This window comes from Acanthochromis polyacanthus, chromosome 16, assembly GCF_021347895.1.
Source record: "Acanthochromis polyacanthus isolate Apoly-LR-REF ecotype Palm Island chromosome 16, KAUST_Apoly_ChrSc, whole genome shotgun sequence".
Taxonomy (NCBI): Eukaryota; Metazoa; Chordata; class Actinopteri; family Pomacentridae; genus Acanthochromis; species Acanthochromis polyacanthus.
Window position 1 is genome coordinate 3,288,555 of NC_067128.1, and position 27,829 is coordinate 3,316,383.

The 27,829-nt window shown below is 41.5% G+C and overlaps 1 protein-coding gene across 1 annotated transcript in view; it reads right to left on the bottom strand.

Annotated features, from left to right (window-relative positions):
• The window catches only part of LOC110957341 (neurexin-3b), a 373,395-nt gene that overhangs the window by 248,976 nt on the left and 96,590 nt on the right, over positions 1 to 27,829 (bottom strand). Inside the window, 4 exon segments of the mRNA XM_051936556.1 lie at positions 298 to 736; positions 16,534 to 16,695; positions 18,312 to 18,356; positions 19,801 to 20,102. Of these exon segments, the coding sequence (XP_051792516.1) occupies positions 298 to 736; positions 16,534 to 16,695; positions 18,312 to 18,356; positions 19,801 to 20,102 (948 nt within the window).

The window sequence follows — 27,829 nt, forward strand, 5'->3', positions numbered from 1 at the left end:
TCTGCCCTATGAATTCATACACTGCACTGCTTAGCCAAAGGCAACATTTTTTTTTAATTGAGCCAGGAGGTCAATTTCCTGATTGAAGACATTTTTTATTTTGTGTGAAAGTGAAAAAAGAAAAGCGGCGACATTAACGAGACCCGAGCGCCTTTCAAAAGCACAGAGCTGATCTGAGTTTAACAACTTCTACAAACTGTGGCAGTGACGTTAAACAGGTGTGAAGTTACAGCACCTTCAAAACAAGAATCTGAGAGATCTTATGGAGCTTGCCTTCCTTTTCTTCTCCATCCTTACCTGAGCGACCGTCTCTCTGGATGTCCACATGGTGCCAGGCGCCATCGTTGACTTTAGCCTGTGTGGCCTTGACCTTGATGGTGCCGGAGCCCATGTCCAGCAGCAGGTACAGCCCTCCATCCAGCAGCTCCACTGCAAAGAAGTCCACTTTGTTGTTCTTCTGGCCCTTCGCATCCCGTCGGTCCTGAGGTTTACCGTGTGTGAACAATATCAGCCCGTTGGGTTCGGAGGTGCGGAAATCAAAAGAGATGGAGCCCACGCGTTTGGTGTTCCACTTCGGCAAGGCCAGGTAGGAGTCTGGTGTCTCAAAGTTGATGGGGTCAAGGGTGGGAACATTCTCGCACTTGAAGACCACGTCGCCCTGGAGCTTCATCTTGGGGTCCACAATGCGAGCAAGGCGGGAGAGCTCCAAGCGAATGTCGTTGTTCTTGTACACCACCTGGGGAAGACATTAAAAAAGAGGCTTCTCATATATGCAGGCAAGTGTAAAGACACCCAGCCCTGTGAATCATGCATTTTATTTTGGGCTTTATACACAATCTGTCACTGTAGGACATAATTTTCCAGAGCAGCAATGGCTGAAAGAAATATTTATTTCTATATAAATGAATTGAGCTCCATTGCAAACTGTAATATTATGGGATCATTCTCTGGTTTTATTACATATCGCAGATTCGGGGACAGCCAGATCGATAAAACTAATATCTTCTAAGGTTTGTTTGTCTCAGTCATTTTCTATTTCTACTTCAATTTATCTGTGATGAAAAGGAGATTGTACACAAATGCATGACTGTATTTTGGTTTCGATTGAACACCTACTGTCTGAGCGAAGTGTGAGAAAGTGATGGCTAAATCATTAGCGAGCCATTCCTTGTGATGTTCAAAAGACCAGTGTGCATAAATGGAGGATGAAACCCCACGAGAGCATCTGCAACCCCAGGAGAATATACCCAATATCATACCTGTTTACCCTCAATAAATTCACACCATCCCCCTAATCTGTCAAAGTAGAAAGCAGCTCCACATTATAGTCAAATACAACAAAATAACACATAAAAAGGGGCGCAGAATATCGTCAATTGGAATCCATTGATGCGGAAAATTAATGTTTTTTTCTGAGCAGGAAGACGGGCTTTTTCTGGTATATAGGGCAGTGTGTGTGCAGGAAACAGCAGCACTGTTAGAGGGAGCACAGCTGTCAGCAAACAGATTTTACTGCTGTGGGATTACTGATAATCCTGGAAGATTTGACAGTAAATCAACACAGGTGACCCAAGCGCTGAGGAGGACTGACAAGAGGGGACGGAGAGAGAAGGGAAAAGAGCGAGAGAAAAAAAAACAGTGAAGGGGGGAAGAGACAGATGAGCTGGTGAGAATAAGAGTAGCAGCAGCGGCGGAAACCGCACAAGAAATAACATGTCAGGAGGCAAATAGAGAGACAAAGAGGAGGAGATCTCAAAGATTAAATGCTGCAAGGCCAGTATGTGCTCAGAAAATATGCTGGTGCGAATGATAGTGTGCGTTTGCATGTCTGCGTGTGCGTACAGTACAAACAAAGCGATGTAGCTGTCAATGCGGTTAACGACCACACTTAATCTCCCAAACACGAACACAACAAAATGCTTACACACTGTCAGGCTTTGTTAATCTACTGGTAATGTACCACACATTACTAATTCAGTTAATTTCATTTTAAACGCAGTAAATGAAACCTCCTGCAACAAAGCAATATGACCGTGTGAACGGAAAGCTACGCTAAGGGGAAAATGCAACGGAAATATGAGGATTTATTCATCGAAACTTAAAAAAGTAAAATAGATGTCGTTGAGCAGATGGTTGTGGCTTCTATCTTCATTAAAAGTTTCTTAGATTTTGTGCTCAATTTATTGGTACTGAATGAATATATATTTTTCATCCTGGTCTACAGAATACATACTTTGCAGTATAATAAGCCGGCATGTGAATAAGGTGCTAGCTACAGTAATAATGATTTGTTTATTTTCATCTATAACCTGGATTGGTCTGAAAATAGTGGAATACTTTGTTGAAAACACAGTTGAAATAGGAAATATTTTCAAAGATTTTCTTCTCAAACAAAACCAAATTTTACAACTGAGAAGCTGAAATGGGAGCCCATGATATGCACATTGATATTTCCAGAATTTTTATTGTTTGGACTTTCTAGAACATGTGTACACCCTGTAATGATAAAAAATGCATTATTTTTCTCTTTCTGTGCATTACTATAGCACTGTCTCTTATTCTCTTTCAGCTCCTGTCTCTTTAACTGCCCTCTCCTGATTCTGATTGGTCAGCTGACCAATAAAAGCAAGTAATGTTGGTTCGGTAACATGGATGCTTGGTGACTAACTAGCTACCATTTGTTATGGTTAGTTTTTCTTGAAGCATTGACAAAATGTAGAGGAAAGCTCTATTGCCATTGCTTTTTATTCAAGAGATGCTCTTGCAATGCCAAGACCATTCTCCTTTTTGTAATGGAGAATGGTCTGGCAACACCTCAGTGTCATTCTGCTATAGGTGGGGGAAAAGGCTCAGGATTGTTTGTATTTCTTTAAACTAATCACAGCTGTCTTGGGCGGTTTTAAGCCCAGGATGCAGCAATGTTGCAACTGCAAAATGGAAACAGCTGGGATTGTTTTAGTGTAACATGGAAATCGTGGTGGAAAGTTCACAAACACATTGTAAACCACTAGACTTCCACTTGACTCGTATTCATATAGACTACAGAGATATTTGGAAATGAGGTCAAAGGAAAGGTAATCCAAAGAGCAAAATCTGGACTCATTACGAAGTTACTGAAACAATGAACAGATTAACAAAACATGTCAATTGGTTTTCTGTAGCTTGATACTTTTAGCTCTACAAATGACGAGTTAAGTAACAAATCCATTTTGAAAAAGCTATCATGATGTTGCTGCAGAGTTTAATTATGCTAAACATGCTAATATGACTCCCAGCACTGTTTGCTCTAATTGTCTTCATATGATGACCAGCTAGCCTCTTCATCAGAGAGAAAATTTAGGCACTTTGGCACTTTCATCAATCAGTAGCAGTTATTGCATTGCAGTTACTCAACGATCAAATTTAGTGCACACTGTGAAATTATCATAAGCATGTGATGATTTTGAAAATGTTATTTCAACTGCCCTGTAGCTCAAAACCCTTTTAGTTTGAACCGCCATCACTGATCTCTCCGAAACATTGATGTTTTTATGTGTTTTCTTCTGAAGCCAAATACCTTGCATTCCACTTTCAGCACGCTTTCAGACTACTCTTGGGCAAGAGAACAAACTGCATATTACATAAAAAGAGAAAGCGAGAAGAAAGAGATGCTTTAATGCTGCTCATTTGCAATGGAGAATTTTTTTTAATAGCGCTGTGATGTCACCGTGCAGCTCTTAGATGTAAATCGCTCAAACTTGCCAGAGGTCTAAGGCACTCTGTCTATATCTCATAGACAGGCAGAATTTTCTCGACGTGGAAAAACAATTAAGCTTTGTGATTCCCTTTCCACCAGAGGTACAACAGGTTGGTTTCATACTCTGCAACCCCCAGTTTGTCTGACTCATGAGAAACTTGCACTCTATTTTAATTTTCTTGACTCTGGAAAGTCTTTACAAACTCTCCCACGCACTGCAGTGTTATTCTGGGAGATACTAATCTTCCCATCAACCATCCCTGATCTGTTTTGGGATTATGGTTTTGTCTGCCCTGCTGCAGGCTGATCAATAAGGTAATCGAAATGATGTTATAAAAGAAGAACTGACTACCACGGCCATATGTACCTCATCTTTTTCTTTGTTATGGCTGTGCTTTGCTATGCTATCCTTTAGCCTATCAACAGCCTTATGGGGGCCATTCATAATGCACACACAGGGGACTGTAATGACTCCATAAAGCCCAGATCTTCCATCTCTGCTCCAGGATGGTGTATTGATCGGGCCCTGGTAAGGCTACGAGGAGACGGGGTGAGGGAAGGGCAGGTGGGTTGAAGTGCAGAGTATGAGCACACAGACACAATCTCCTCCCTAATCTACTTCAGATCAGTGCTCATGTCCTTTTGGCCCCGACCACAGCTGCTGTCAGCTGCTGATTTAGCCCCAGTGTTAATGAAGGGGCAGGGTAATTCCACCCAAGTGCAGTAAGAGTTCCACACACATAAGGTGCTCATGTAGCTTCGCACAGCAGACCGCTGTTCTGGCAAACACACACGCAAAAAATGACACGTGAAAATACAAAAAATGCAACCGCGGTGACAGGAACATCGTGAGACATTTCCTGTGGGCCTGTTGTTACCTGTTTCCTCAAACCCTGAGATGCACAGGTAATGGAATTTTGTGTGCTTTGTTCAAAAACATGTCTTTCAAGAAGCAGTGTCCCAGTGACTCTGCGGGAGAGCGTCTCTGTGATTTAGGGGAAATAACCCTTTAATGTGACAAAACAAAGCGAACAGTGCGACGCCTGTTCAGACAGGTAGCCTCAGCGACGTCAGAAGACACACTACTCACTGCAGCACATACAGTACCCTCTCACTTACACACACAGTGAGGTGTTACATTCAGTGTGTCACAGCAAAAGCTGCAGATGCTGCTGTTTCACTGTTTACTCTGTCTTTACGGGTACAGACCCACCTTCACTTCCACAGATTCCACGGCTACACCTGTGTTTTGACAGTTTGCCTCTGATATCTTTTATTTTAAATCTATTAAGAGTTAAACATATGCATTCATGACTCAGAAAGACGCTCAAACGCTGCACTGCATTTATAACCTGGAATGAAATTAATCGTACCTTTTGTACTCTTTTGTTTCTTATGCATCTGTCTCATGTGTAATGGAAAATTAGCATATTTTTTGTTAAAAGTCTTTATCTTCCTGGTATATTACTGAAACTACAGTATGACCTTCTGTTATTAAATCTGACTATTTGGAAATTAGTTGTTGCGCATGTGTTCAGGCTATCAATAAAGCTTAACATTCTCAGGCTACACAACACATACTTTTTTAACCTGACATCCCTTATCACTCACAGTAGCGTCATGCTCCATTTCAGTTCACCTTGGCAGTTACAGGGAAGGCAAAACGCCGTAAACCTCACCTGTGTGTTAACACTTTGAATTGAGCGGTGAAAAGAGAGTTTCAAACTTTCCAACCAGAGAAACAAGCATAAAAGACAGACACCATACTAGCTAGCAGGGCTGAAAAATGTCCAAAAATGTCGAGTTCCACCTGGGAGATCCAAAGATGTTCTCAGGCCAGATGAGATATGTAATCCATACAGCAAGTTCTAGGTCTACGTTGGGTCTCCTTCCAGTCTGAATAAAGACACCCTAATCAGAACCATCTCAGTTGGCTCCTTTTGATGCAAAGGCGGCAGCCATATTTAGATTGTGGCAATATTTTGGTGGATTGTTCAGCCCCACTAGCTATCAAATTTATCTTAACTACTGTCTATTGAAGAGTCGAAATGATAAAGCAGCTTTCATTCACAGCAATAACTATACAATAAAAAATAAGTAATAATGTAGGAACACCTGAGGTGAAGGCAGTTATTGGTCTGACAATCACAGCATAGAGGCGACTCAACTCAAGGGCCGACCGGTGTGTTCTTGGCAGCGAGTCCCCGGTTCTAATCCCAACCAGGAACCATTTGCTGCTTTTCATTCCTCTGCTCTGTCTCCAACACATCCCCTGTCCTTCACACAACTGTCGCTGTCAAAGATAAAGGCAAAAATGTCCAGCTTCCAGGGCCTTGAGTCGCTCAGCGCTGGAGATGTCAGCCTATCTCAAAGATTTCTCCAGCTCACTGACTTCAATCAGCCCTGCTGTGTCATCTCCCAAACACTAAACCTAAAGCGCTTCATCTCTGATCGCTACGACTGCATGACTACTGGTTTTTATTCGTTGCTGGTTTCTGCTTTACAACGAGGGTGATGGCAGAAGCATCGGCCCATGTCGCTGTGTTTTCAGTCTTCCCGCATTAACTTACCCTGTCCATCGTGTAGCTTCTCTTCTGATAGGGACTTTCACCCTTCAAATGATTAAAGAACTGTAAGACTGTATCTTCTGGCTCGTATCACAGGGAAAACTCACCAAGCGCTAACATGCCTTGTAGCTTTTTGCTTTTGTTCATTTTTGATTTTCTTCTGCACTTCTAAGATATAAATTGAACTGTAACTATGCAGTACAGAAGAAAAAAAAAACATTTTTGTTATTCTTTTTTCGTCCATGCCCTCTAACTAGTGACGAATTTTAAAGTGTAGTGATTATTCCATATTACTGATCAATACAGCTGCAATATTAGCCAGCTAAAAAACATAAGTTTACATCAGCTGTGCATGGTCAGTGTCCCCAATAGAACTTGAAAAAACAATCTAGTTTTACATTGTTTGATAATCTGTTGCAAAAAGGGGAAATTATATGACTAGGTCATGATTGTGTGATGGTAGTTGGTGCTCAACAGAAGAACATCTGTAAAGAACTTTCCACCACCTCCAGCTCCGGCCAAAAGAGAGAAATTTCATGGAAGAATATTTTGTGTTCTTCACTCTGAGGAAAAAATATTTACAGAATGGAAGACTAGAATCTGTAAACTACAGGAGGCAATGCAGCAATCCAGTGTCTGATCATCAGAGGTTATAACAGAAATAAAATCAATACTGGATTTTGAAATAAACCACAGTTTCAGCACTGTATACTTAGGTAAAATACAAACTGAATCAGGACAAGTATCTTCTTAAATTATGACTTTTAGCGACCAAAAAACGTCACAAACAAGAAATGGCTATACAAGGAAACACCAACTGAAGGAGAATTCATAAAGGAAATGAATGATGTAAGGCTCTAAATCAAAAATGTTCAGTCAAAATTGTTGATATACATAAATAAAGACTGCATAATGACTCTTGTCTTTCTGCCTTTGGTGTTTGAGGTTTACCTCATATTAAGCAGTATTTCCTCTTCTTTTCTTTGTGAATCAATGAATCAAAAAGCATGTATTTGAATCTGCTCAATAAATGAATTGTACAGGAAAAAAGCTGTTTCAACTCTTTCAACAAGACAGTTTTCCCAAACCTAACTAAACAGTCTTGGTGCCTAAACTTAGCCAAGCTTTTTACAAGTAGTTAGCATTGTGAAAGTGTCAATCAAAGCATGATATTTTCTTAAACCTGCTGCAGATTTGGTGTCTAAACCTAAACAAATTGAATGTGAATATAAAACTTGCGCCTAAGAAAAATAGTTCCACGTGGGGCATGAAATATGGTCTCCTGAGTTAAAAAAAAGTGTTGCTGACTCCATCCTCTCTCTTGACTCTGTACAGACTTTAAGGCTCTTTGAAAGTGGAAGCCTTTCTTTAGGTGTGCAAATACACTTGTTTCAACAGAAAACTATGCTTCTTTCAAAAGTACATGAGAATGCAGTTCAGCTAGATAGAGACAGGTAGATACGTTATTCATCCGGTTGAGGAAATTCAAGGTTCTATAGCTGTATAGGGATGTACTTTTGGTAAGACAGTGTTTCCTGGTGGAGGTTGTGGCTGTCAGGGAGATGAGCTTCGTGATTTTAAAAACACCCAAGAACTGACGGACTTGGCGTCAAGGTGCATGGGGAGGCCAGAGACCTTTATCCTCAGCACAAGTGGAGCAGCTTTGCCCTGGTGGTCCTCCAGATTTATTTGCATTCTTTAGTTATTGCATATCAAGTTGTGATCAATCCTTAATCATCATTCATTTTTATTTTAATTTTGCCATTTGTATGTTTTTCATTGTGGTGTTAACAGTGAAAATATTTCCTGTGTACCTTTATTGAATAGGCGACAGTAGTTGAATTCTAAATAAACCTTTTTCCACCTTAGTTAAATGTAGGTCTCTAAAAATGATCAATAACTATTGATATTGGCTAAAATGAAACATTTTGTTGTGATAAATTTCCCTCTATATCACCCATAGCCTTATGGGATCCCTACTTTGGTTCCTTGATGGTGTTTTGGATTCACGTTTGTCTTCTGTCACTATTTGGAAGACAAGCCTTAACACAAAGGTACCTGCTACTACTTCTACTAACAATGTGTGAGTTATATGTTCAACAAAATGAAAACTAGAGAAATAAAGTTTAAATAAAAAGAAAGAAGAAAGTCAGTGCGAGGTCATCTCATTAGCTGCATACTAAGTACACGGAGCACAGTGCTGATAGCAGGGAGATCTGCTAGTTGTGAACTTTTGTATTATTCATACATAACACACGTTTCATTTGTGTTAAGCAAAAGATACCCAAGAGATCCAAAACAGACCTCACAAAAGCATATCTGTTTTTAGCTGCACTCTTTCAACAGCATGCGTTACAAAATAGTTCTAATTTTGACAACAATAAAGAACATCATTTCTCTAATGTTATCAGTTATCATTGCAGCAACTGTGCTCCCTGGCCCAGTGAGTGTAGAGTTTAAAAATATCTTTCAGCAAATTTATTTTTGTCATATTATATAATGCCAGCTTTAGAGGTAGCTAGAATTCAGAGTACCAGTTTGTACACAATGTGTCACCTGGAGCAAAATCCCACAAACAAATGCTGTTTACCAGTGTCACAGTTTAGCCTACAGGAGAGGTGAGGGTGAAAGGTGAAGGCATTCCATTAGAATCTGAGGTTTGTCCTCATCCATCACTTTTTAGTCCTCAAAGGAGACCTTAAAAAATAATAATAATTAAAAGGACAGGGTGACATTTGCATTTGTAAAAGAGGGGAAAACAAGCACTGCCTGGACGTACTGCAGTGACTAACACAACACCGATGACGACAACGTTCCTCTCAAATGCCAAATATTGGTCTCTTGCTCCTTCTTGTCGTCTTCTCACTCGCTCATCATTCTCTGGATCTCCATCCATAATTCTGTTTCTACTGACATTTACCTCACCTGCACTTGTCGCCCCTTCGACTGCATTTTTTTCCCAACACTTGCTACCCTCACATATTTGTTTGCCTGCATTTTACTCATCACCATCGTCACCTCCTGCATGCAGCTCCTCCTCTCTCAACACAGATGACACCACATGCCCCAGCCACCCACACAGCCTGACACAAGCTGCCACTACGCAGCTCTAGTGCCGCCACGGGTGCCCTGTGATGCAGGAAGGAGGGGCTTTGATGGAGTGAGAGCTGAAATGGGTGGGAGAACGAGGGGTTGCAGGAAGGCACTGATTGCACGGCACTGCACACATCAGGCTGACCGGAGAGCGAGGCCGGGGCGGCTGCCCAGTGGCCCCGTCCGTCACGTGATGCTCTGCAGCCCACATGGCAAAACACGAGCGTGGGTGGGACATGTGTGTCTGCGTTGTGTATGGATGACATCCCATGCAGCCTACAGGCACAACTGAGCGCAGCGAACAACAGCGGGGTTGAGATGGCAGCACGCAGCATCTCTTTTGTTGTCGAAGGGAAGCGAAAAAGGATGTATTTGCTCTTTGTAGCAACACATGCCTCCACCAACTTATTCATCAGTTCCAAGTGATGCACTTTAGCCTTTTTTTTATCTCCTAATGAACAGAGACCAATATGCACCACCATCCCTGCTTCAGCAGCATTTCAGAGTGCTCTCACCAGACATTACACACGCTGTCAGACAGAAATACTGACGCATTCTGATCTAAGCAATGGGCTAAATTCAACTGAATCATTCCCACATTATCTGGGGATATTGAATCCAAAGGAAGAGGTGGAGGGGGCAGGAAGGAATAAATATGGTGTAGGAGAGCAAGAGAGAGGCAGGGAGACAAAGAGATGATGCATAGGGAGTAGGTGAAAGCATGCTCACAAATGCACACGTCCAGCGCAGTGAAATACACACCGCGTCTGATGGAACAATCAAAGAGATATCGTAAATGAATAAGAGTATGAAGGGAGATCACAGGGCCAGTTGTGAGCAATTTGCACGGTCCCGGGTAGCAGCTGGCACTGCCTGCTTAATGGAGCAACATATGATGAACAGTCGAGGATCACACAACACCACCACGACCAAACCACATTGTGAATCACCACCATGATTCTGTCCGCCCAATGCTTTCACTCAAGGGCCAGCTCATGCTGAGTCATACTTGGTCAGATAGTATTGGAAGCACATAATGTATACAGCTGCCTCTGCATAATGGCGCAAGGAATATGCAAAGCATTTGCATTAATGCATTCATCTCTTTAGAGTCATGCAGCCGGTTTCAGTGAGAAAGACGTTTTTTTTCTTCAGAGACAGACACAAGTTAGTAACAAGCTGATGAACATTTAACGGCTAAAGAACCAGACAGTTCCCTTTGGAAGGGGTGGAGACCAAAAACACAGATAAAACAAGATGAAATACTGGGTTGGAAGTCAAGAAACAAGATATTCTGACAAGATTTCAAAATATCCAAATGCTGGTTGTGCAAACAGGTAATTGCTTACTGATGTGTTTGCTGTTTGAAAAAGGCGTAAATTTGCACCCACGAGGCCAAAAGTGGCTGATAAACGCAACTTTAAGCAATTTAGCATGAAATATATACATAATAATAATAATCAAAAACAATCAAGCAAGCTGTAGGAGAAAAGTCAGAGAATCAATTAGAATGAATAGTAAAAATGACAATAAATTACAAGAATAATTTGCTAGATTAGAAAGCAGCTCAGACAAAGGAACTAGGCAGTTTGAAAATTGAGAGTTGAAATGAAAAGTAAAAAAACATTTGAGAATTAAAGAATTAGAGAGACGACATCACACCAAAGAACCAGGCAGTTAAAATTAAAATAAAACAAGACAGAACATCTAAAATAAACAGGACATAATACAAAATAGAACATTAAAAGGAAATAAAGCTAAAAGTAAACCTCACATAAAAGTAAGTCTAAAAAATGGGTTTTAAGAAGTGATTTTAAACAAGTTACTGACTCTGTAAGCCATATAACACTGAACATCTCATTACAATCCAATGTGTCTATGGGAGACCCAAAGTCCATGCATTTATGTGGATGTTATTTCGATATGTGCCACCTATTAAAGCATTGTTCCAGACCCAGCACACCCCTCCAAGGCAACAACCTCCCCTAAGCAGGGCAATGCACCTCGCTACACCACAAAACTGTTCAAGGAACCTGAAAAAGAGCCCAAAGCATTGACTTAGCCTTTATACTCCCCAGATCTCAATCTGCTCAAGCATCTGTGGGATGCACTGGAACAAACAAGTTCACGGAGGCCCAACCCGCAACCCAACGGGGAACCAAAAGATCTGCAGCGATCATCACTGTCCCACAAACCACAGCACACCCCCAAACATTCTCTGTCCACGCCCCATTGATCAGAGCTGTTTTTTCAGGACAAGTAGGATCTACACAATTTGAGGCAGGTGGTATAGTACAAGTGTGTTGACTTAAGCAAACCTTCAGTGTGCTTTATTATCTTTTTTTAACTATGGAAAAGGGTAAGCTAATTTGCCAAATAAGTTTGATATACTAGGTACAGAGTGTAGTTTATCCTGTTTTCCATAAGTATTAAAGCTCCTATACTGCACATCATTTAAACAAGTTAATGTAAATCTCATGTCTCTAGAATGTGTATTTCAAGTTTCGGCTCCAAAAACTGCACAGATTATTAATTCTTCCAGTTCTATAAGACCTTTGATTTTAGAAAAGCTCTAAATGGACCGTTTTGGTTTCTGTTGCTTTCAAATTTTATTGAGCTGCTGCTGCCTACATGCCTTTCAGGAAGAAGAGCTCAGTCACACCTCTATCTGTGAGCTCAGAGGCAGGGGCGGAGCCAGCAGGGGGCGGTCCTTATCTTGCTGTGACATCACAACAGGCTGCAAAGAGACACTTTTTGATTTGTGGAGGGGAAAAAGGGGATGGTCTTCACTCATGTTTTGTTGTTCTCTACATGCACTGGAGACACTACATTCAAACAGAATGAAAAACTGGATTTTGCATATTATTCCCCCTTCAATGCAACTAGTTTTGGATTCAATCCAGAGAAGGAAGCCGGCTGTGTAGCACCTCTAACAAGCCCCAGCATTTTTCAATAGATGACAAAGTGCGTGAAAGTGTTTTTCTACCTACCAGAGTGGATAGAAGCTTTATCACAATGGATTTGTCATATTTGCCTACACCAGAGGATGAGTGAGGAGGCTCAGGTGAGGATTAGTTCAGTACTTGAGTGAGAATGTGTTGCATATCGACGCCGTGCACATCGATACACAGAAAAATGGCCAAATTAATTGGTCAAACAATTTTTTTCATTCATTTGATATAGACTTAATCACTAAAACGGGTGTCAAATAGAAACAATTAGGCCTTGTATAGAGCACAGTTTTGACAGTTTTGTGTTAATAATACATTTTTGTACAAAATACTGATGCAACTACCCGAACCAGGGGCTTTTCTCTGACATCCATGACACAGGTCAAATAAAACAGACCAGAATCTCACTTTACTTTGATGCTAAACATGTTTCAGCTGTGCTTAGAGCACCTATAAACCTATACAGAGTTGCTCTGCAGTGCTGGCTCCACTTCTCATTTATGTTTCATGCTTTGAGCAGGACTGAATACCATAGCTGTCAGGAACTGAAAATCAACAAATCCTCCCATGCTGCAAAATGGAACAACATAAATGCACATTTTTCATGAAATACAATACCATCAGAGAAAGAATTTTCATCACAGGGTTGTGTGATGTTGTGGCTATTTTTTTTTTCATCTATAATATATTTGTTCATCTATAATTCTTTGATGATACAAACAAGGAGAGTGGAGCAGCTCTCATCTTTACTTTGTTTTCTCCTTTTGATTGTGCTAAATCTGACATTCAGGTCAACATTCAGTTAACTATTTATACATGGAAGTTCAGAAAAAGTGGATACACAGTTGGGTCAGTGCAGAAAGTGAATGTGCCATACTGTAAATATGTGTCTGTATGTGTAAAAGGGGGAAACAAAGGGTCACAGCAGATAGAGGGTGGATGAGGGATGCATTAGCCAGTGAGGTAATGACCGGAGAAACAGCAGTCTGAGGCACTCAGTCGAAACATACAACAGTGCAGACAAGGTGACTTTCCCTTTTAGCCACCACCCAAACCTGGCTGCTTGTGTGTGTTACAGTGTGTTAGTGTGTGTGTGTGTGTGTTGGACGGTGGCCCAAAAAAAAAAAAAAAAAAAGAAGGACGGTGGCCCACTGAGCTTGGCTCGTGTCAAAAACTGAGAAGACTGTGATGGAAGAGAAAAACAGCCAGGACCAGAGGGGGCTGCTGTCTGAGCTGTGGCTGCATGTTAATGTCCCCGTAGGAAACTTATATTATCAAGTAGAGGCGCGACGGATCACAAAACTAGCAATCGTATCACCGCTTTGAATCATGGGCTGGATCACTTTTCAGATCAGCAAATGCTGATCGCTGTCGACTGCTTTGAACATGCAACGTGTAAACACACAACACTCCACGCTGCATCGACGTTCAGGAAATTATTCTTGGCCACAGCAGAGTTCCCAGTGCATGTGTGTGTGTCTATCTGTGAGCAGGATTACACAGAAACTACCAGGCAAAATTTAATAAAGCTTGGTGGGCAGGTGGAGCATCGCCAGTGATATTATGATGTGGATCCAGATCAATTTCTTTAACATGGCGAGATAGTGCTTTGGAAAAGTACTGGTCTCTACTTTAAAAAGTAACAGCTGCACTAAAACTAAATTTCATACTACGATTGTTAAATTTTGCAATCAATCCTGACTGTGGGCTGCAACCACAGTCTGCTACACTACTATTATCAAGGGCTTTGAGACGCCAAAAAAGCAAAATATGGCTCTCTGTACTCATTTTCCCACCAGATGGTGAAAAGTAAACTTACTGTATGTACAAAAATAGCAACAAGAAGAAAAAAAAATACTACAGAAGCACTAAAAAGTATACATATACATACATTTCATTGTACGATTACTTAAGGTAAAATCATCACAGTATATTTTCTAATAAGTTTAGCCAAACAATCACTATTCCAACACACCCTCAGTAATACATGCATCAAAAAGTAACTTTCACTTAAATAGTTCAGTAAAGCCCCTTTCAGAAAAACACTCCTTTCCACTAATCTGACAGCATGTAAACATGTCTGAATGAGTAACCTCCTAACTTTTCTTGATAAAGTTGTTATTCCAGTCTCACAAGGTCAGAATTGGGAACATTTTCGGTCAATACCACACAAGTCTGAACGGCATGAGGCCGCATTAACACATATACACCAGGATTCAATAAAGAGCATGGATGTGGTAGTTACTTAATGATGAGGAAGAGCAAGATCTATATTTAATTAGTGGAGCACATTCTTGCACACATTATTATTATATCATTATTATTAGTGCTACAACTGCAAATATCCTGCCGTGACACTGTGAAAATGATTAAAAAAAATACTTGATATGAGAAAAAATGTTTTCACTTCAGTAAATGGATCAGACTTTAACGGTAAAATAATGTCCTGACAGCTCTGGACCGTCGCTATTTAACAAATAATACCTGTAAATGTGACAGCTCACCTGTCTGACGTGAAGAAAGTGTGTGTTTATGTCGATAAATTGGCGATCAGTTTAGGTTTAGTCTTTTGTTAACTTCTTAAACCTTGATGAGCTGGGACTTCTTTCATCATTGTGGTTACTATGCCATAAGAAACACTGATAACTTTAACATTTTGATGAAGCCAGCAATATTGTGTGTCCCATAACTGAGAGGGCTGCCATGTTTATTTCAGTAGGAGGGCTATACATGCACTAATCATAGTTTTGCAACGATCCATTTGTGGCAGTAACAGTTTATGAGGCTTCCAGTATATTTTTCTAAGACTTTGATGAGATAGAAACATACTGTGCAGCAAAGTGTTAGCCGGCATTTCTTTGCTTGACATCGGATCCTAGTTAGAATCTGACACCGGCTTCTTCACAGGACAAAAACAAGGAGGATCAATTAATCGTCACAGTGTTGTCCACACTTTACATGATCCATTTGATGCTGACTGCTGAGAAAAGTTGACACAAAGCTCTTCCACAGGCTCAGCTGCATACCCACCTCTAACTGCGTAACTGCTGATGACTACAACTACCGCTCGTATGTATTATTACCACTGTTGTTGTGTTTTTTTGCCTGCAATCTAACAGCTGCCAGGGTTACTTACCCCGGCCCAGTATGAGACGGCAGAAGAGCTGTTCTGCCATTGTGCCAAAGAAAATTGTATCAGCCATAACAGCAAACTACAGCAACAATTTTCTAGTAGTGCTGCAATCATCTGAGGTAGATTAGTCCTGAAATTTCACCAGAACAGACTTTTCTTTGAACCCAGCCGAGGACCAGAGAAAACACAACATGAAAACAAACTTGCACTTAGGCACAGCCAGGAAGAAGAAAAATATGTAATTTACATGCATTAGTAACTCCAGCCGCAACATATTTTTAAATAGCAATATAAAATCTTTGCTAATATGTAATATCAGTATATATGAAGACACAAACCTGCACTGAGTCCCAAGTGAAAATATAATGCTATTTCTGAGACTGCTGCTTAACTGGAGAAATCAATGCAGACTTTCTTTTTTTTTTTTTACGGCTCCGAAGAGCCACCAGCCCTCTCTTTATTATCATTACTTGCTGGAGAATAAGTAATGGCGAGCAAAATGTAAATAACAGGGTACTTAATATATTTTTTTGTCTCCACTCACAAGCTCAAACAGCCAGGAAATGCATTATAAATGTCCCAAAACAACAACGCCTTTCTGTATTTCATCATAAGCAAATATTTCTTTCAAACTGCTGCCCACTGGGAGGCGTTTTAGCCGCACACTCAAGCTGATGCTGCAAATTACATGTGACAGAAGCAATTTTGGGATATTTTCTCACACACAAACTGCAGTAAGTGTTATGAATTAGATTAAACGGGAGAATATTGAAAGTCTGATACTTCCTCTGCCAACTCAGCAGCTTTAATTGATAATGCAATTCTTTTTTTTCTCCCTCTCCTTCTACTTCCTTTCAGCGAAAGTGGGCTGATTATTATTTTTGCACATTTACAAAACAGCTGCACTGATGAAGTAAAAGCTGGGAAAGCAGTTGCACCAACAGTTTGGAAAAGCATACCATGTAGAGTGAACAACCCCAATGTAAGTTGCACTATACTGCTATACTAGTCATGCATCTGAGCTCAATCTGTATTCATTTGAACCCCTCCTACCTCTCTGAGGCAGCCCATGAAATTGTTGCTAACTGGGGATCCAGGCAGGTCCGCAGTGCTGGGGCTCCCACCCACGTAGAAGAAATCATCAGAGCCCAGCATGGTGTAGTCTTCCTGGGTGTAGCCAGTGGTGGTGAGGATCCCATCAACGGAGATTGTCACCTGTTGAGGGGTAACACATAGCCAAAGCCAAGCCATTACACTCTGGGATTCGATCTCGTGCTGTGTATAAAACACACCTCCTTCCTTGGTCTGCATTTGAAATCAGCTATTTGAACTTTTCTTTAGTTTCCACACTTTTGTTTGTTTTTTTAAACATAATCTGTTGGTACCTTGAAGCCATTGTTTTGGACCAGACAGCGTTTTGGTTTTGTTAATGGAATTTTTGCCGTAGGATTCACAGGACAGGTAAAGAAAATATGGCAGAGGCATATTTTCTTTATCTTTGATGGGGGTAAGAGAATGGATTCCTAGGTTTGGTTCTGAAACTTCAGGTTGGGGGAGGGTTAGTACAATGTTCAAACCAAGGACAAATTGATTGCACTTGTCTTAGGTTTCGGGATTTATTTGTAACTGCAGACACACACATATACAGTACACGTATGTAAACGCACAAAACACACGCGCGCGCACACGCATGTCTTCAGTCACACACACATCCGTTTCTCACACCAACAGTCTCAGGTTCTCCTTCCTCTTGCAGACATCTACATCTGTATATCCACGCACATGCAAAACAAAGGGAGGCTTTTTCACACCACATCAATGTGCAAACCAAGGTCATCACTGTTAGAAGGCAAATTAAACACACGGAACTGGACATGTAAGGGAGTAAGTGGATCAATGGTGCCATACAAAGCTGGAACACACCACACGGGCTGCAGCAGCTCATGCACAATCAAGACCAGAGCCCATATTCAAATACACTCTCAGAATAGCTGATGCTGATCTCTGATCAGGTTTAGCCAGATGCCATTTGTTACAATGTTAATGTCACTGAACCAGACCAATACTCTCAGATCAGAATGCTTATTCTTGGAAATGTTCTGCATATGGGCCCGGCGGGTTAAGGGTGGTCAAAGGTTAGCCAAAACACACAAACACCACTTTCACCAGCATGCTACAAAAACACACACAGGGAGGGCAAAGTGAGTGAAACGGTGACAGGTGAGTGAATGAATTAGAGTGTTAGTGGTTATTCTGGGTGACAGGGTTTGAGGTTATATGAGTTTGGGTGGTGATAGGTCAATGAGGTGTGGGCATGCCATGCGCCATAGTGAGTTAGAAACAACTGTCAGAGCTCCCGCAATGAAGGTTAAGGGTTGCCATTTTTTTCTCGTTTAGGGCTCGGTGTCGAGGTCACCATCTTTGGGATTGTGGTAAGCTTCTGTCAGTTCTGGACGACAGTCCTCACAAAAAATGGGGACTTTTTGTGTGAAAAAAATAAAATAAAAAGTAAGTTGCCCTGACAAAGGCAAAGAAGTCAATTATTTTACTAGTTGGAAATCTGCAGTAATGTGAAGGAAACAAAGAGAAAAAAGTAAAAGCCAAAGTGAAAAAAAACAGGATGGGGTATTGTGGGGTAAAGAAGGAGGTTGTTGGCAGGTCAGGGAGGAAATTGAGAAGAAGCGAAGAAAGAATTGCCTGGTAATACAAACCCATCTCCTCATTTTTTGATAAGAGTGTCTAGGATGGAACTCAAAGAGAACGAATAAAAGAAGAGAGAGGGAGGGGACACACGGCAAACCCAAAAAAAAGACAATAAGAATGATATCTACCAGACAATGTAGTTTGTTTACCATAGCGTGTCCAATGCCTGATTGCTTTCCAGAAAAAGGGGAAGAAAGGAAATCAAAAGAATAGTGAACAAAAAAGGTTGTTAATAAGGATGGACAGAAAACAAAAACCCAAAGCAACGATGAAGAATTAGGATGTTAGTACATTAGTTGGTTAGAAATTGGTTAGTAGTAAAAAAATGACTTTTATCATGGATGAGTTAGTGTTGCGGTGAATAAACACTACACGATTTGTCAGAGTTCGCTGCAGTAATAAAGTGCCATCGTGCCATCCTAGCCAAATTTTCTACATCAGAGTCCTGCAAGAAAAAACAAAACAGAGAGAAGTACTGTAAGGTGTAGGACTGTCAGATAAAAATTTGTGTAGGATGGCTTCAGCTCCCACAAAACTTGTAGTGTTTTTTTCACCTTTATTCTAACAAAGTGTGCCTTTCAAAGAGGAAAGAAAATGATAGTGAAAGAAGGACAGATCTGTAGAAAGAAGGAAAGAAGAAAGCAGGCAAGCAGCCCTAGGCTCTTAGCTTATAGCCCTCTAAACTGTGTGTTTTCCTGTTGGGATTTTCAGGCTACAACTATTTACTAACCTGTGGGACAAAAGCTTACTGTCAGGGAGGGTCAGAAAATCAGCACTTACTTGTTGTGCTGCTCTGAGAGCAACACTAAATGCTGTCTCACCTTGCCGACAAACTAAAGGTCGACCGAGACAATGAACAACTCCACATTCTGCAGCTACCTCCACGCAGCTCTGCTCTGTCTACGGCCTCTCGGTTCACACTATCTACCAGCAATACGAGCTGATTCTGAATTACACTAAGAAAATGGAAAACAATATCTGTCAAATTCTGCTTATGCTGAACAGATGCCCATTTGATGGAAATGTATCTCTATCTTTAAAAAGCACCGTGATCATCTGTGCTATAAATACTGCATTAATGGATGGCTCAAAGGCAAAACACTCTGCGTCTGGCTTTAAAGTGAAAGTCTATAGTCTACGCAAGCATGAAAAAAACACAGTTTTTGAAAGCAAGGAGATAGTGACAGCGCCTGATAGAAGTGTCAGCTCAGGGGAGTGTGAAGCAAAATAGATTTATCAGATAACTTTAATTTGAGGACACAGAGAACTCAAGTTCAATATGCCGATAAACAGGAGAGAAGAAAACGCCTAGAGAACAGTACTTTGAATAAGCTACCATTCACATGCCATGGAACTGCTTTGCCCTGTATCCTTAGCTATTCATTCAGTAGGAGAGAAGTTAGACAATGAAATTAAATCAAAAAGAAATTCATGTCACTGTAAAGAGAACCAAAAGTTTAATGACATCTGTCTTAATCATATATCTAGCGATGGAATGACAACCAAGGTGACATTCTCCCTCGAAAAAGCTCATGGAAGCAGCTTTATCTAAGGCCAAGAAAAAAACAAACAAACACCTGTCTCCAAACTCCGTCCATCACTGTTACCCCCGATTACCTGTCTCAGGTTGCGTGTCACTTTGATGTCGTGCCAGGCGTTGTCATTGAATTTTCCATTGACTGGTTCAACAATGGCCTCGAAGGCCCCGGAACCCAGATTGATGACGAGTGAAACCGCCCCATCTTTTAGCGCCAGGTTGACATAGTCTGCGGATTTCCCCGTGTGGAGCAGGAGGCCGTTGCGTTGCCACGTCTTGAAGGACAGCGTGATCTCGTCGCTGCTGCTCTGAATGGGGTTCTGCGACAGGTCGTAGCAGAAGTATTCCGAACCTCGGAATGTGGCCACGTTCTCCTCCCTCGCTGCAAGAGAAAAGAACCACGTGTTATTTTCAGGTATCTAACACTCAACAGGTCAGTGATACATTCTTCAGCTGAGCTTGCTGCCGCAGTGCCGCGTTGTGATTCATCACGCGTCTTCCAGCAAACTGTTTCCATCTCATTATCACATTTATTCTCTCGCTCACTGTAAAATCTTCTAAGTATGAAACAAGCATCCGTGTTGGACCCTGCATCAATCATGAGGCACCTCGGTAAATATGAGAACTGCTGGAGAGAAGGTTGCATCAAGCAGGCACGCGCACAAACACACAACACACACACAATACGCACTGCTCGCCCATAATTACCGCTATGATAATCCCATCATTCAGTTGAGATCATAAAATCCTATCTGTACGACCGTGGGTATAGGTTTCGCATGCAGCCTCTAGACAGACAGACTACTTATGATGGAACACTATTCCCTGCTAATGGTGCACATAAATCAAACATAGTCTGATTTTACAGTTTTATATCACTCCGCTGTTGCAAAGTGACTTCCTGTGCCCATTTTTTAGATCGACACGGAGAGTAAGGTGAGACAGCTCGAGACGGAGAGTGAGTGGGTTTGAGGATGGATGGGAAGAGTGAGAGGGCAAAAAATAAAATCACCGTGGCAATGGGGGGGGAGTGAAGACAAGATCAGAGGAGTTGTGTTTCCTTATGATCTGTGGTGGAATAATCGACACTTTTGTTGCTGCCTCTTACATGTTGGTCAGTTTGGGTGAATCAATGAGATGTTTTCCGCTGCAGGAACATAGCAGGGCGGCTCAACCCTTTCTATACATGTGTTCTGACTGCGAGAACCACCACTGTAGAACCTTTGCCAGGGCCATTTTTGTTAATCGGTTTACACTCTCAACCCCCAAAATGTTGTCAGGCTTTCAAAGCATGTTATCAACAAAATTACACCATTTATCAGAGCCAGAAACTGTAAAAACAAAAAGAATCGACCGATTTTCAACTTTCAGATGCTGCTTGAACAAATAACACATCAAGTACAGTTCCATGAGGTCAAGCTAACAAATCTTAGCTAAAATTGTAATAAGTCATCATAAGTCTATCTTTAAAAAGAAAAAAAAATCACCAAACATAAACTCTTTATAAGCTGCAAGTAACTGTCACGTGACGTGACCAAAATTCTTAGACTTTTCGGGTGAACTGCAGGCAGTGTACAAAGAGCAAAGAGAAGATATAGGAAGTAAAAAAAAAAACAAATTAGAGAGATCAAAAGGAAAATGAAACATACTTGATAAATAAAATAAATGCAGCAGCGCTCAGAAATGGCAAACAGAGGAGCAAGTTGATGGAGGATATAATCTGCATGGTGAAACTTTCTAGATATTATGAGCAGAGTAGTGTGAAAAATGAGTTTGTGAAGAGGTTGTTTTACAGTGTTGGTAATACCTGTGGCCATTTGGGGAAAAAAATTATGTAAAATAGAGAATCCAAGAAAGGCAACTTTATTCTAATTTAAAATTAATTTTTGAATTAAAATTGTATCAGGGCTGCACAGTGGAGTAGTGGTTAGCACTTTTGCCTTGCAGCAAGAAGATCCCCGGTTCAAATCCCGGGGTGGACATGGGATCTTTCTGCATGGAGTTTGCATGTTCTCCCTGTGCATGCGTGGGTTTTCTCCGGGTACTCTGGCTTCCTCTCACAGTCCAAAAATATGCTGTGGTTAATTGGTTACTCTAAATTGCCCGTAGGTGCGAGTGTGAGTGTCTGTCTGTATATGTAGCCCTGTGACAGACTGGTGACCTGTCCAGGGTGTCCCCTGCCTTCGCCCGAGTCAGCTGGGACAGACTCCAGCACCCCCCGCAACCCTAGTGAGGATAAAGCGGTGTATAGAGAATGGATGGATTAAAATTGTATCATACTGAATTCTTCCATTATTTCTAGTCATAATTGCACTGTTTCCACAGAGGTGCAGGCCTTTATGTCGCAGTGAAAAATGAGCCCACAATGAGGAAAAATATGACAAGAGAGAAAAAATGCACAGAAACTCAACTCGAAGAAGAAAAATACTGATTGGCTAAACCTAGTGGGACAGCAAGTGCTATTTTTTTCCCTCTGGATGTCATTGAGTAGCAGTCTTCTCTCTAAAATCAGCCTAAAATTCACCAGATAGCTTATTATCACAAACCCTCCATTTACTATCTATTAAGTACTTTCTGATCAAACCAGTTTCATTCAGGAACTACTGTTTTTAAGGGCTATTACTTTTTCGAGGACTGCATTTGTCAAAATTGGCACCACGTTACGTCTACCACAAGTTCCTGCAGTGGAAAGCCACAAGGTCAAGCTCACTTATTCATTCATGTCATAAGTTGGACATGGCAACACCAACTCAGAGGTTGTAGTAGTAAATTCCTCCTCAAAGGACACAGTGCTGAAGGCATCATCTTTCAGATATTTCAGGCTTCAGAAAAAGTCCTGGCGCAACACACCAAACCAACTAGTTGCTGTATCACTTGGTAACAGTAACTATGTCATTACCTGCAAACAAAACCCTTTTCACTTCCTCAGTGTCCTGCGTTTTCCTTTGTGTACTCACAGAAAAGTCACGATGGCCACACGAGTGAAAGGAGAAATAGCACAAGTGGGAAGATGAGAGAGAAAAATGGAAGAGAGAGAGAGAGAGAGAGAATTCGAGAGAGCACCGGGGCTGCAAGCTGTAAAGCTTCGGTTTGTTGTTTTGGATCAGGCAATATGTAAACATGAGGGAGCTGTGTTGTGGAACTGGCAGGGAGATACAGAAAAAAATGAGAATGAGAATACTGAGAGAGAAACAAATGGAAAGTGGAGCGCGGCTGTGGGATGATGGGGTGCTGATTCCGGTCGTGGAGAAATTCTCCCCTCGGCGTCAAACTCATGTCTCTGCACAACACGGAGACAAGAGGAAATGGTATGGGAGGCAACAAAGGACCCGCGAAAGCCCTCATCCATGTGCCAGGAGAATAAATAGAAACCCATTATTACCACTGAGACAGGAGCGCAACATCGAGGCACTGAAAAATATACATTGGAAGATCAAACAAAAAAAACCTCTCCATCTCCACTGATTTCATGCATCTAATGTAAGAAACTGGACAGGCATCAACAGCGTGGAGAAAGCAGCTGGTTGTAAATTCATGTAATATTGTTCTTGGACAAAAGAGTTGGACATCAAAAGCAAAATGATTGTGCTGTGATTGCTGAAGACAAACAGCAAGTGGCATGTCAGTTCCATCAACTCTGCAAGTGTCATTTTTAATCAATAAAATATTAATTTATACATTTACAGTGTGGTTACACCAAAACGCCCCCCAGCTTTATAGCTTTATGATACGTCTGGACTAGTGCCGCATCAAATCAGAGAGAATTGCTGAAGTAGTGATAGTACTATGGCCACATTCTGTAAAAATTATAGATGCAACCCTGATACTGGCGGGCCCTCTGTCACATCTTGTCTGGAGGTCCCTTGCATGCGCCTGATGGCACCCTGGCAGGCAAATATGAGTAGAAGGCTGACTTTGTTAAACTGATTCTGAATTTTCAAAAAGCCACTTCTTTCACTTTTCCCAAGCAATGGTCCTTGAAGTTTAAACTTTTGCATTAAGCAAATATTACATTAAGAGAGAGCAATCAACTTATTTAAGTGGGAGAGGCGTTATTTCAAACTAAAAAGCTCAAAGAAAGAAGCCCTGTGTCTAACTTTTCTGTGTAATACTGCAGTGCTTCAGATCAACTCCAGAAACTTGATCTTCTCTGCTCTCACCTGACCCAAGGTAGAAAGGTTACCGTCATGGCAACTCCAGCAAGCTTTAATTAGATTGTCTATCTGAGGATGGCTGCTCAAATTGCAAAACAGGCTTACAGAATGCAAAGGAGATTCCTGGTCACCTGATCGTTAGATTTGCCAGTGCAACAGTGGCTTTTACCGGCCCTGCTGAATGCTGTAGCAGAAATCAAATCAAGGGTTTAGCAGCACAATAGTTTTTGCTTTGAGCCACTCCAGTAGCACAGTTCCGAGAATGGCAATACCACTTAGTCTGCAAACAAACAATGAAAAGACTGCCATGCTGTGCAGTCATTCATGGTTCCCAGATGATGAACCCTACTGACTTGAATCCAAGTTGATATATGTGTTCATAATCTCCTCCAACTGGATTCTAATAATGAACTTCTCTTCCATCTTGGTTCGCATGTTAGCAATTAGCTTGAAGTACAGCCTCACAGAGATCTACCTATGTCTTGCCCTCTATTTTGTACATAATAGGTGCTTAGTGCAACCCAAATGCAGACTATAGTATGAACTGTTGGTTTCTGTGCACCCATTGTCACCTTTTTGTTTGCACATGCAAACAGAAATCTGTAAAGTACAACCAGACATATTAATTGGTCGCGTACTGTGTGCCGCCGCCGCTGGTTCCTCTCTAATGCTCTTTGAGCTACTGGCTTCTCCATAAATCTGCACTACTGTGGACTTTGCATTGTGGTTTGAGATTGTAGCTGGCCTGTAACATCAACGCACCACACTGTTTGATGTTGTGTTTTATCTTCATGCTGTTTGGTCTGCAGGCAAATACAGTATTAGTGGCATTTGTTCGTACTGGTTTTTGGTTTTGTACTATTTGTCTCATTAGAGACAACAGTAAGCTACAAAATGTGGACTTTCTGATGTTTTAATTCCCTCTATGCCCTTTATTGGTGTTATTAAGTCCTGGTAATGGTGTTTACTTTTCTTCGGTTTTCTGCTGACATGCATCATTATTTCATAAGAGCTCACCTCTCACCCAAGAGGCTTCCAGGTATTTATTATCACCCTCAACTCACATGGCTTCTCACATGTTAAATGAGTGATATTATTAACCTGAAGTTCAAAAAGTCTCTTAAATAAGAGTCGAAGCCTCGTTCAAAATGAAGTCAAGTTGCGTTCCACTGAAGCATTTACCACGACCAGGATGACTAAGGATCTACACAGACACACATTTTAATCCCATCTCACTTGATACACCAATTGTAAACACAGCTGATTGTTTCATTAAGGAGGGATAGGCCTGTAGCTCTCTGTAATTATGAATGTGTTATTGATGAGAAAGTAATAAACCCAACACCAGTCCCTGCTGCTCGCTCCACACCCATTGTCCATGCACATTCTCAGCCCTTTTGTACTATTCTCCTGTGGGAAAAGGGGCTGAAGTCGGCAGCTTATTACATGGTGGCTGTTTTTTATCATTCCTTGTTGCCGGAATAAACAGAGATCAACTTTAAGATTCATGCTCTTCATAACACCGCACTGCAGACGCCCGTCGGTTACACGTTTTATTGAAATGCCAAAAGGCGCTAGTGCATCCAAATAATGAGACGATGCACCTAAATGAGAAAGTTAGAGCCAGAGCCAGTGCAAGCAATGCAAACAGTTAGTCTGGACCCCGTTTAAGCAGTCTCTATATCCTTGCAATGTATACTAAAATAAGCTATTTTTGCAACAGCTTGCATTAGTTATCATATATTATGTTTTTCCACTAAATACAAATTTAAAGGCTCTCATTCTATATCTTCTCATATGTGTTAATTTTAATTACAAAGTTGCTCTGGAGCTGTAAAAACCATCAATAGAACACTGCTGCTATGAATAATAGAGAGGGCAAATTGATATAATGCAATATTTGCGCACTTCAGCAATATTAAACCTGTGGTAAATGTATACGGATCCATAAAAACCAGGGGAAATGTATTGCCTGTTGAGACATGTTCTGCACAGATCTGTGGCTTTCATATTGATCGTATAGCGGGGTCATTTTCCCTTATTTTCGCCACGGTCATCAATATTCCATTTGTGCGCTGCCTGGTCCGTGCATTGGGGGCCAGGGTTCGATTTCAAAATCCACTGGAAGCAATTAGCTCCTTCATTACCATCTCCTATTCTCTTCCGTTGCCCATCACCACCACACACACTCAGGCTGCCTGAGCTCTCTCTCTTCCCTGTCTGACCTCAAGGGCCTTTGGAGCAGCGACCGCCGTCACCTTACAGAGCTCAGGTCCACAACCTTCAGCCTGCAGGATATCCAAACTGTCCCGTATCACAGTGGGCGGACAGAAAGGGCTTAAACCACGCAAAGAGGGGAAATCAGCTGAGTTTGATGATCGGATTAGAGACCAGAGGCATTGTGATCATCGTGGCAAAACACCGACTCGAGCTTAAGCGTCACTGCACATGAAAGCCGGTTGGGCAACTTGCACTAGTGCCAGTCCCAAGGAGACTTCTCTGGTGAAGTGAACACAATCCATGATGACATCCAACACATCTAATGCATGTTCGCACTGTATTCACAGATAGACAAGCCTGAAGTTCGAGACCTAAACATAGAAAGCTACGTTCTGCTTTTAGTTATTGCTGTTTTGCGAGACGCCCTCAGGAACAGCGGTCATTCAAGGTTGCAGTGTCATGCTACACGATGAATTTAAAAGAAAAAGCCTCTTCACGGCCTTCCTTTTATGATCCGTCTAGTCAATTCTGTTTTCCTTTCCCCCCAGAGTGACAAAACACCATCATTTCATAATTACAGTGCAGCTATTCTGATGTAGCTGGAAATTAACAATGTGCTAATGCTAACTATGCAACTGTAAGGCTTAAAGCTCAATGGTGAGCCATCACATGTCAAATGAATTTGGAGCATCACAGCTGATGTCTCTCTTCAAAGGCAGGCGGCACTGTCAGACAGGCTAATGTTTGCAGGGAGATTTGGTGGAATATGCTGCGTGGTCATACTTCACCAGCCAATTACTAACCAATGTGCAATAATTAATTTAATTCAGGATGCACTGACATCAGCAGAGTGAAAAAGCTGAGCATGTGTGAATTCTCCGGGATTTATTTTCCAGTCAAAAAGAACTCTCCACAAACTGCACCAAATGTGTCATCTTCGTGACAGCTTTAAAGATGTCACATGACACATCTAAGGGGTTAAAGTGAATTGTCACCCTGACACTTCTTTTCTCATCTCGTATTTCATGTAACCTTGTGAAGCCGTGGCGGACGACCTGTCTGAGACTGGCTTTGATGTCTGCACGCACAGACCGAGTATGGAAGAGTGACAAAGAGGGAGATAAACATAAACAGAAGTGACACGGAGGAAGCAAAAGAGTCTGGGACAAAAGGGAGTGAGAGATGGGAGCAGAGACAGAGAAAAAAAAAACAGAAAAGAAAAGAGACAGGAAAGAGAGGGTGAGAGGCAGAAAGAGCCGGCGCAGGAGAGTGAAAGTGGCAGATGGATGGAAGGAGGGATGGAGGCACTTCCAATGGCTCTCCAGAGAAACAAAGTGACACTGTGTGTTAAGACTAGCAGTGAAGAGCTGTCCCTCCGGCTCGTGATTCCTTATTATTGCACCTGATAGCACACCGACAAATCCCCGTCTCTCCTTCTCCCCCTTCACCTCACTAGACCGCAAACACCCCTGCAAATCCACCTCGTTTTCATAGTATTTTTACACTCATCATCAATCATTCCTCCAACACTAAAATCCCCCATGATCGGCTTTCTCGAATTAGTATCCAAGAATTGCGATTTCAAAAATTCTTGAAAGACCTCCTGCTGAAATAAACATTGTATTTAGAGTTCAGAAGCCATCTTTACTTATGCAGTAGTACATGCTCATTTTACTGCAATATTTACCAAGTACATAAATAAAGGAACCCGTCTCAGCTTCAAAATGCTTGAGCT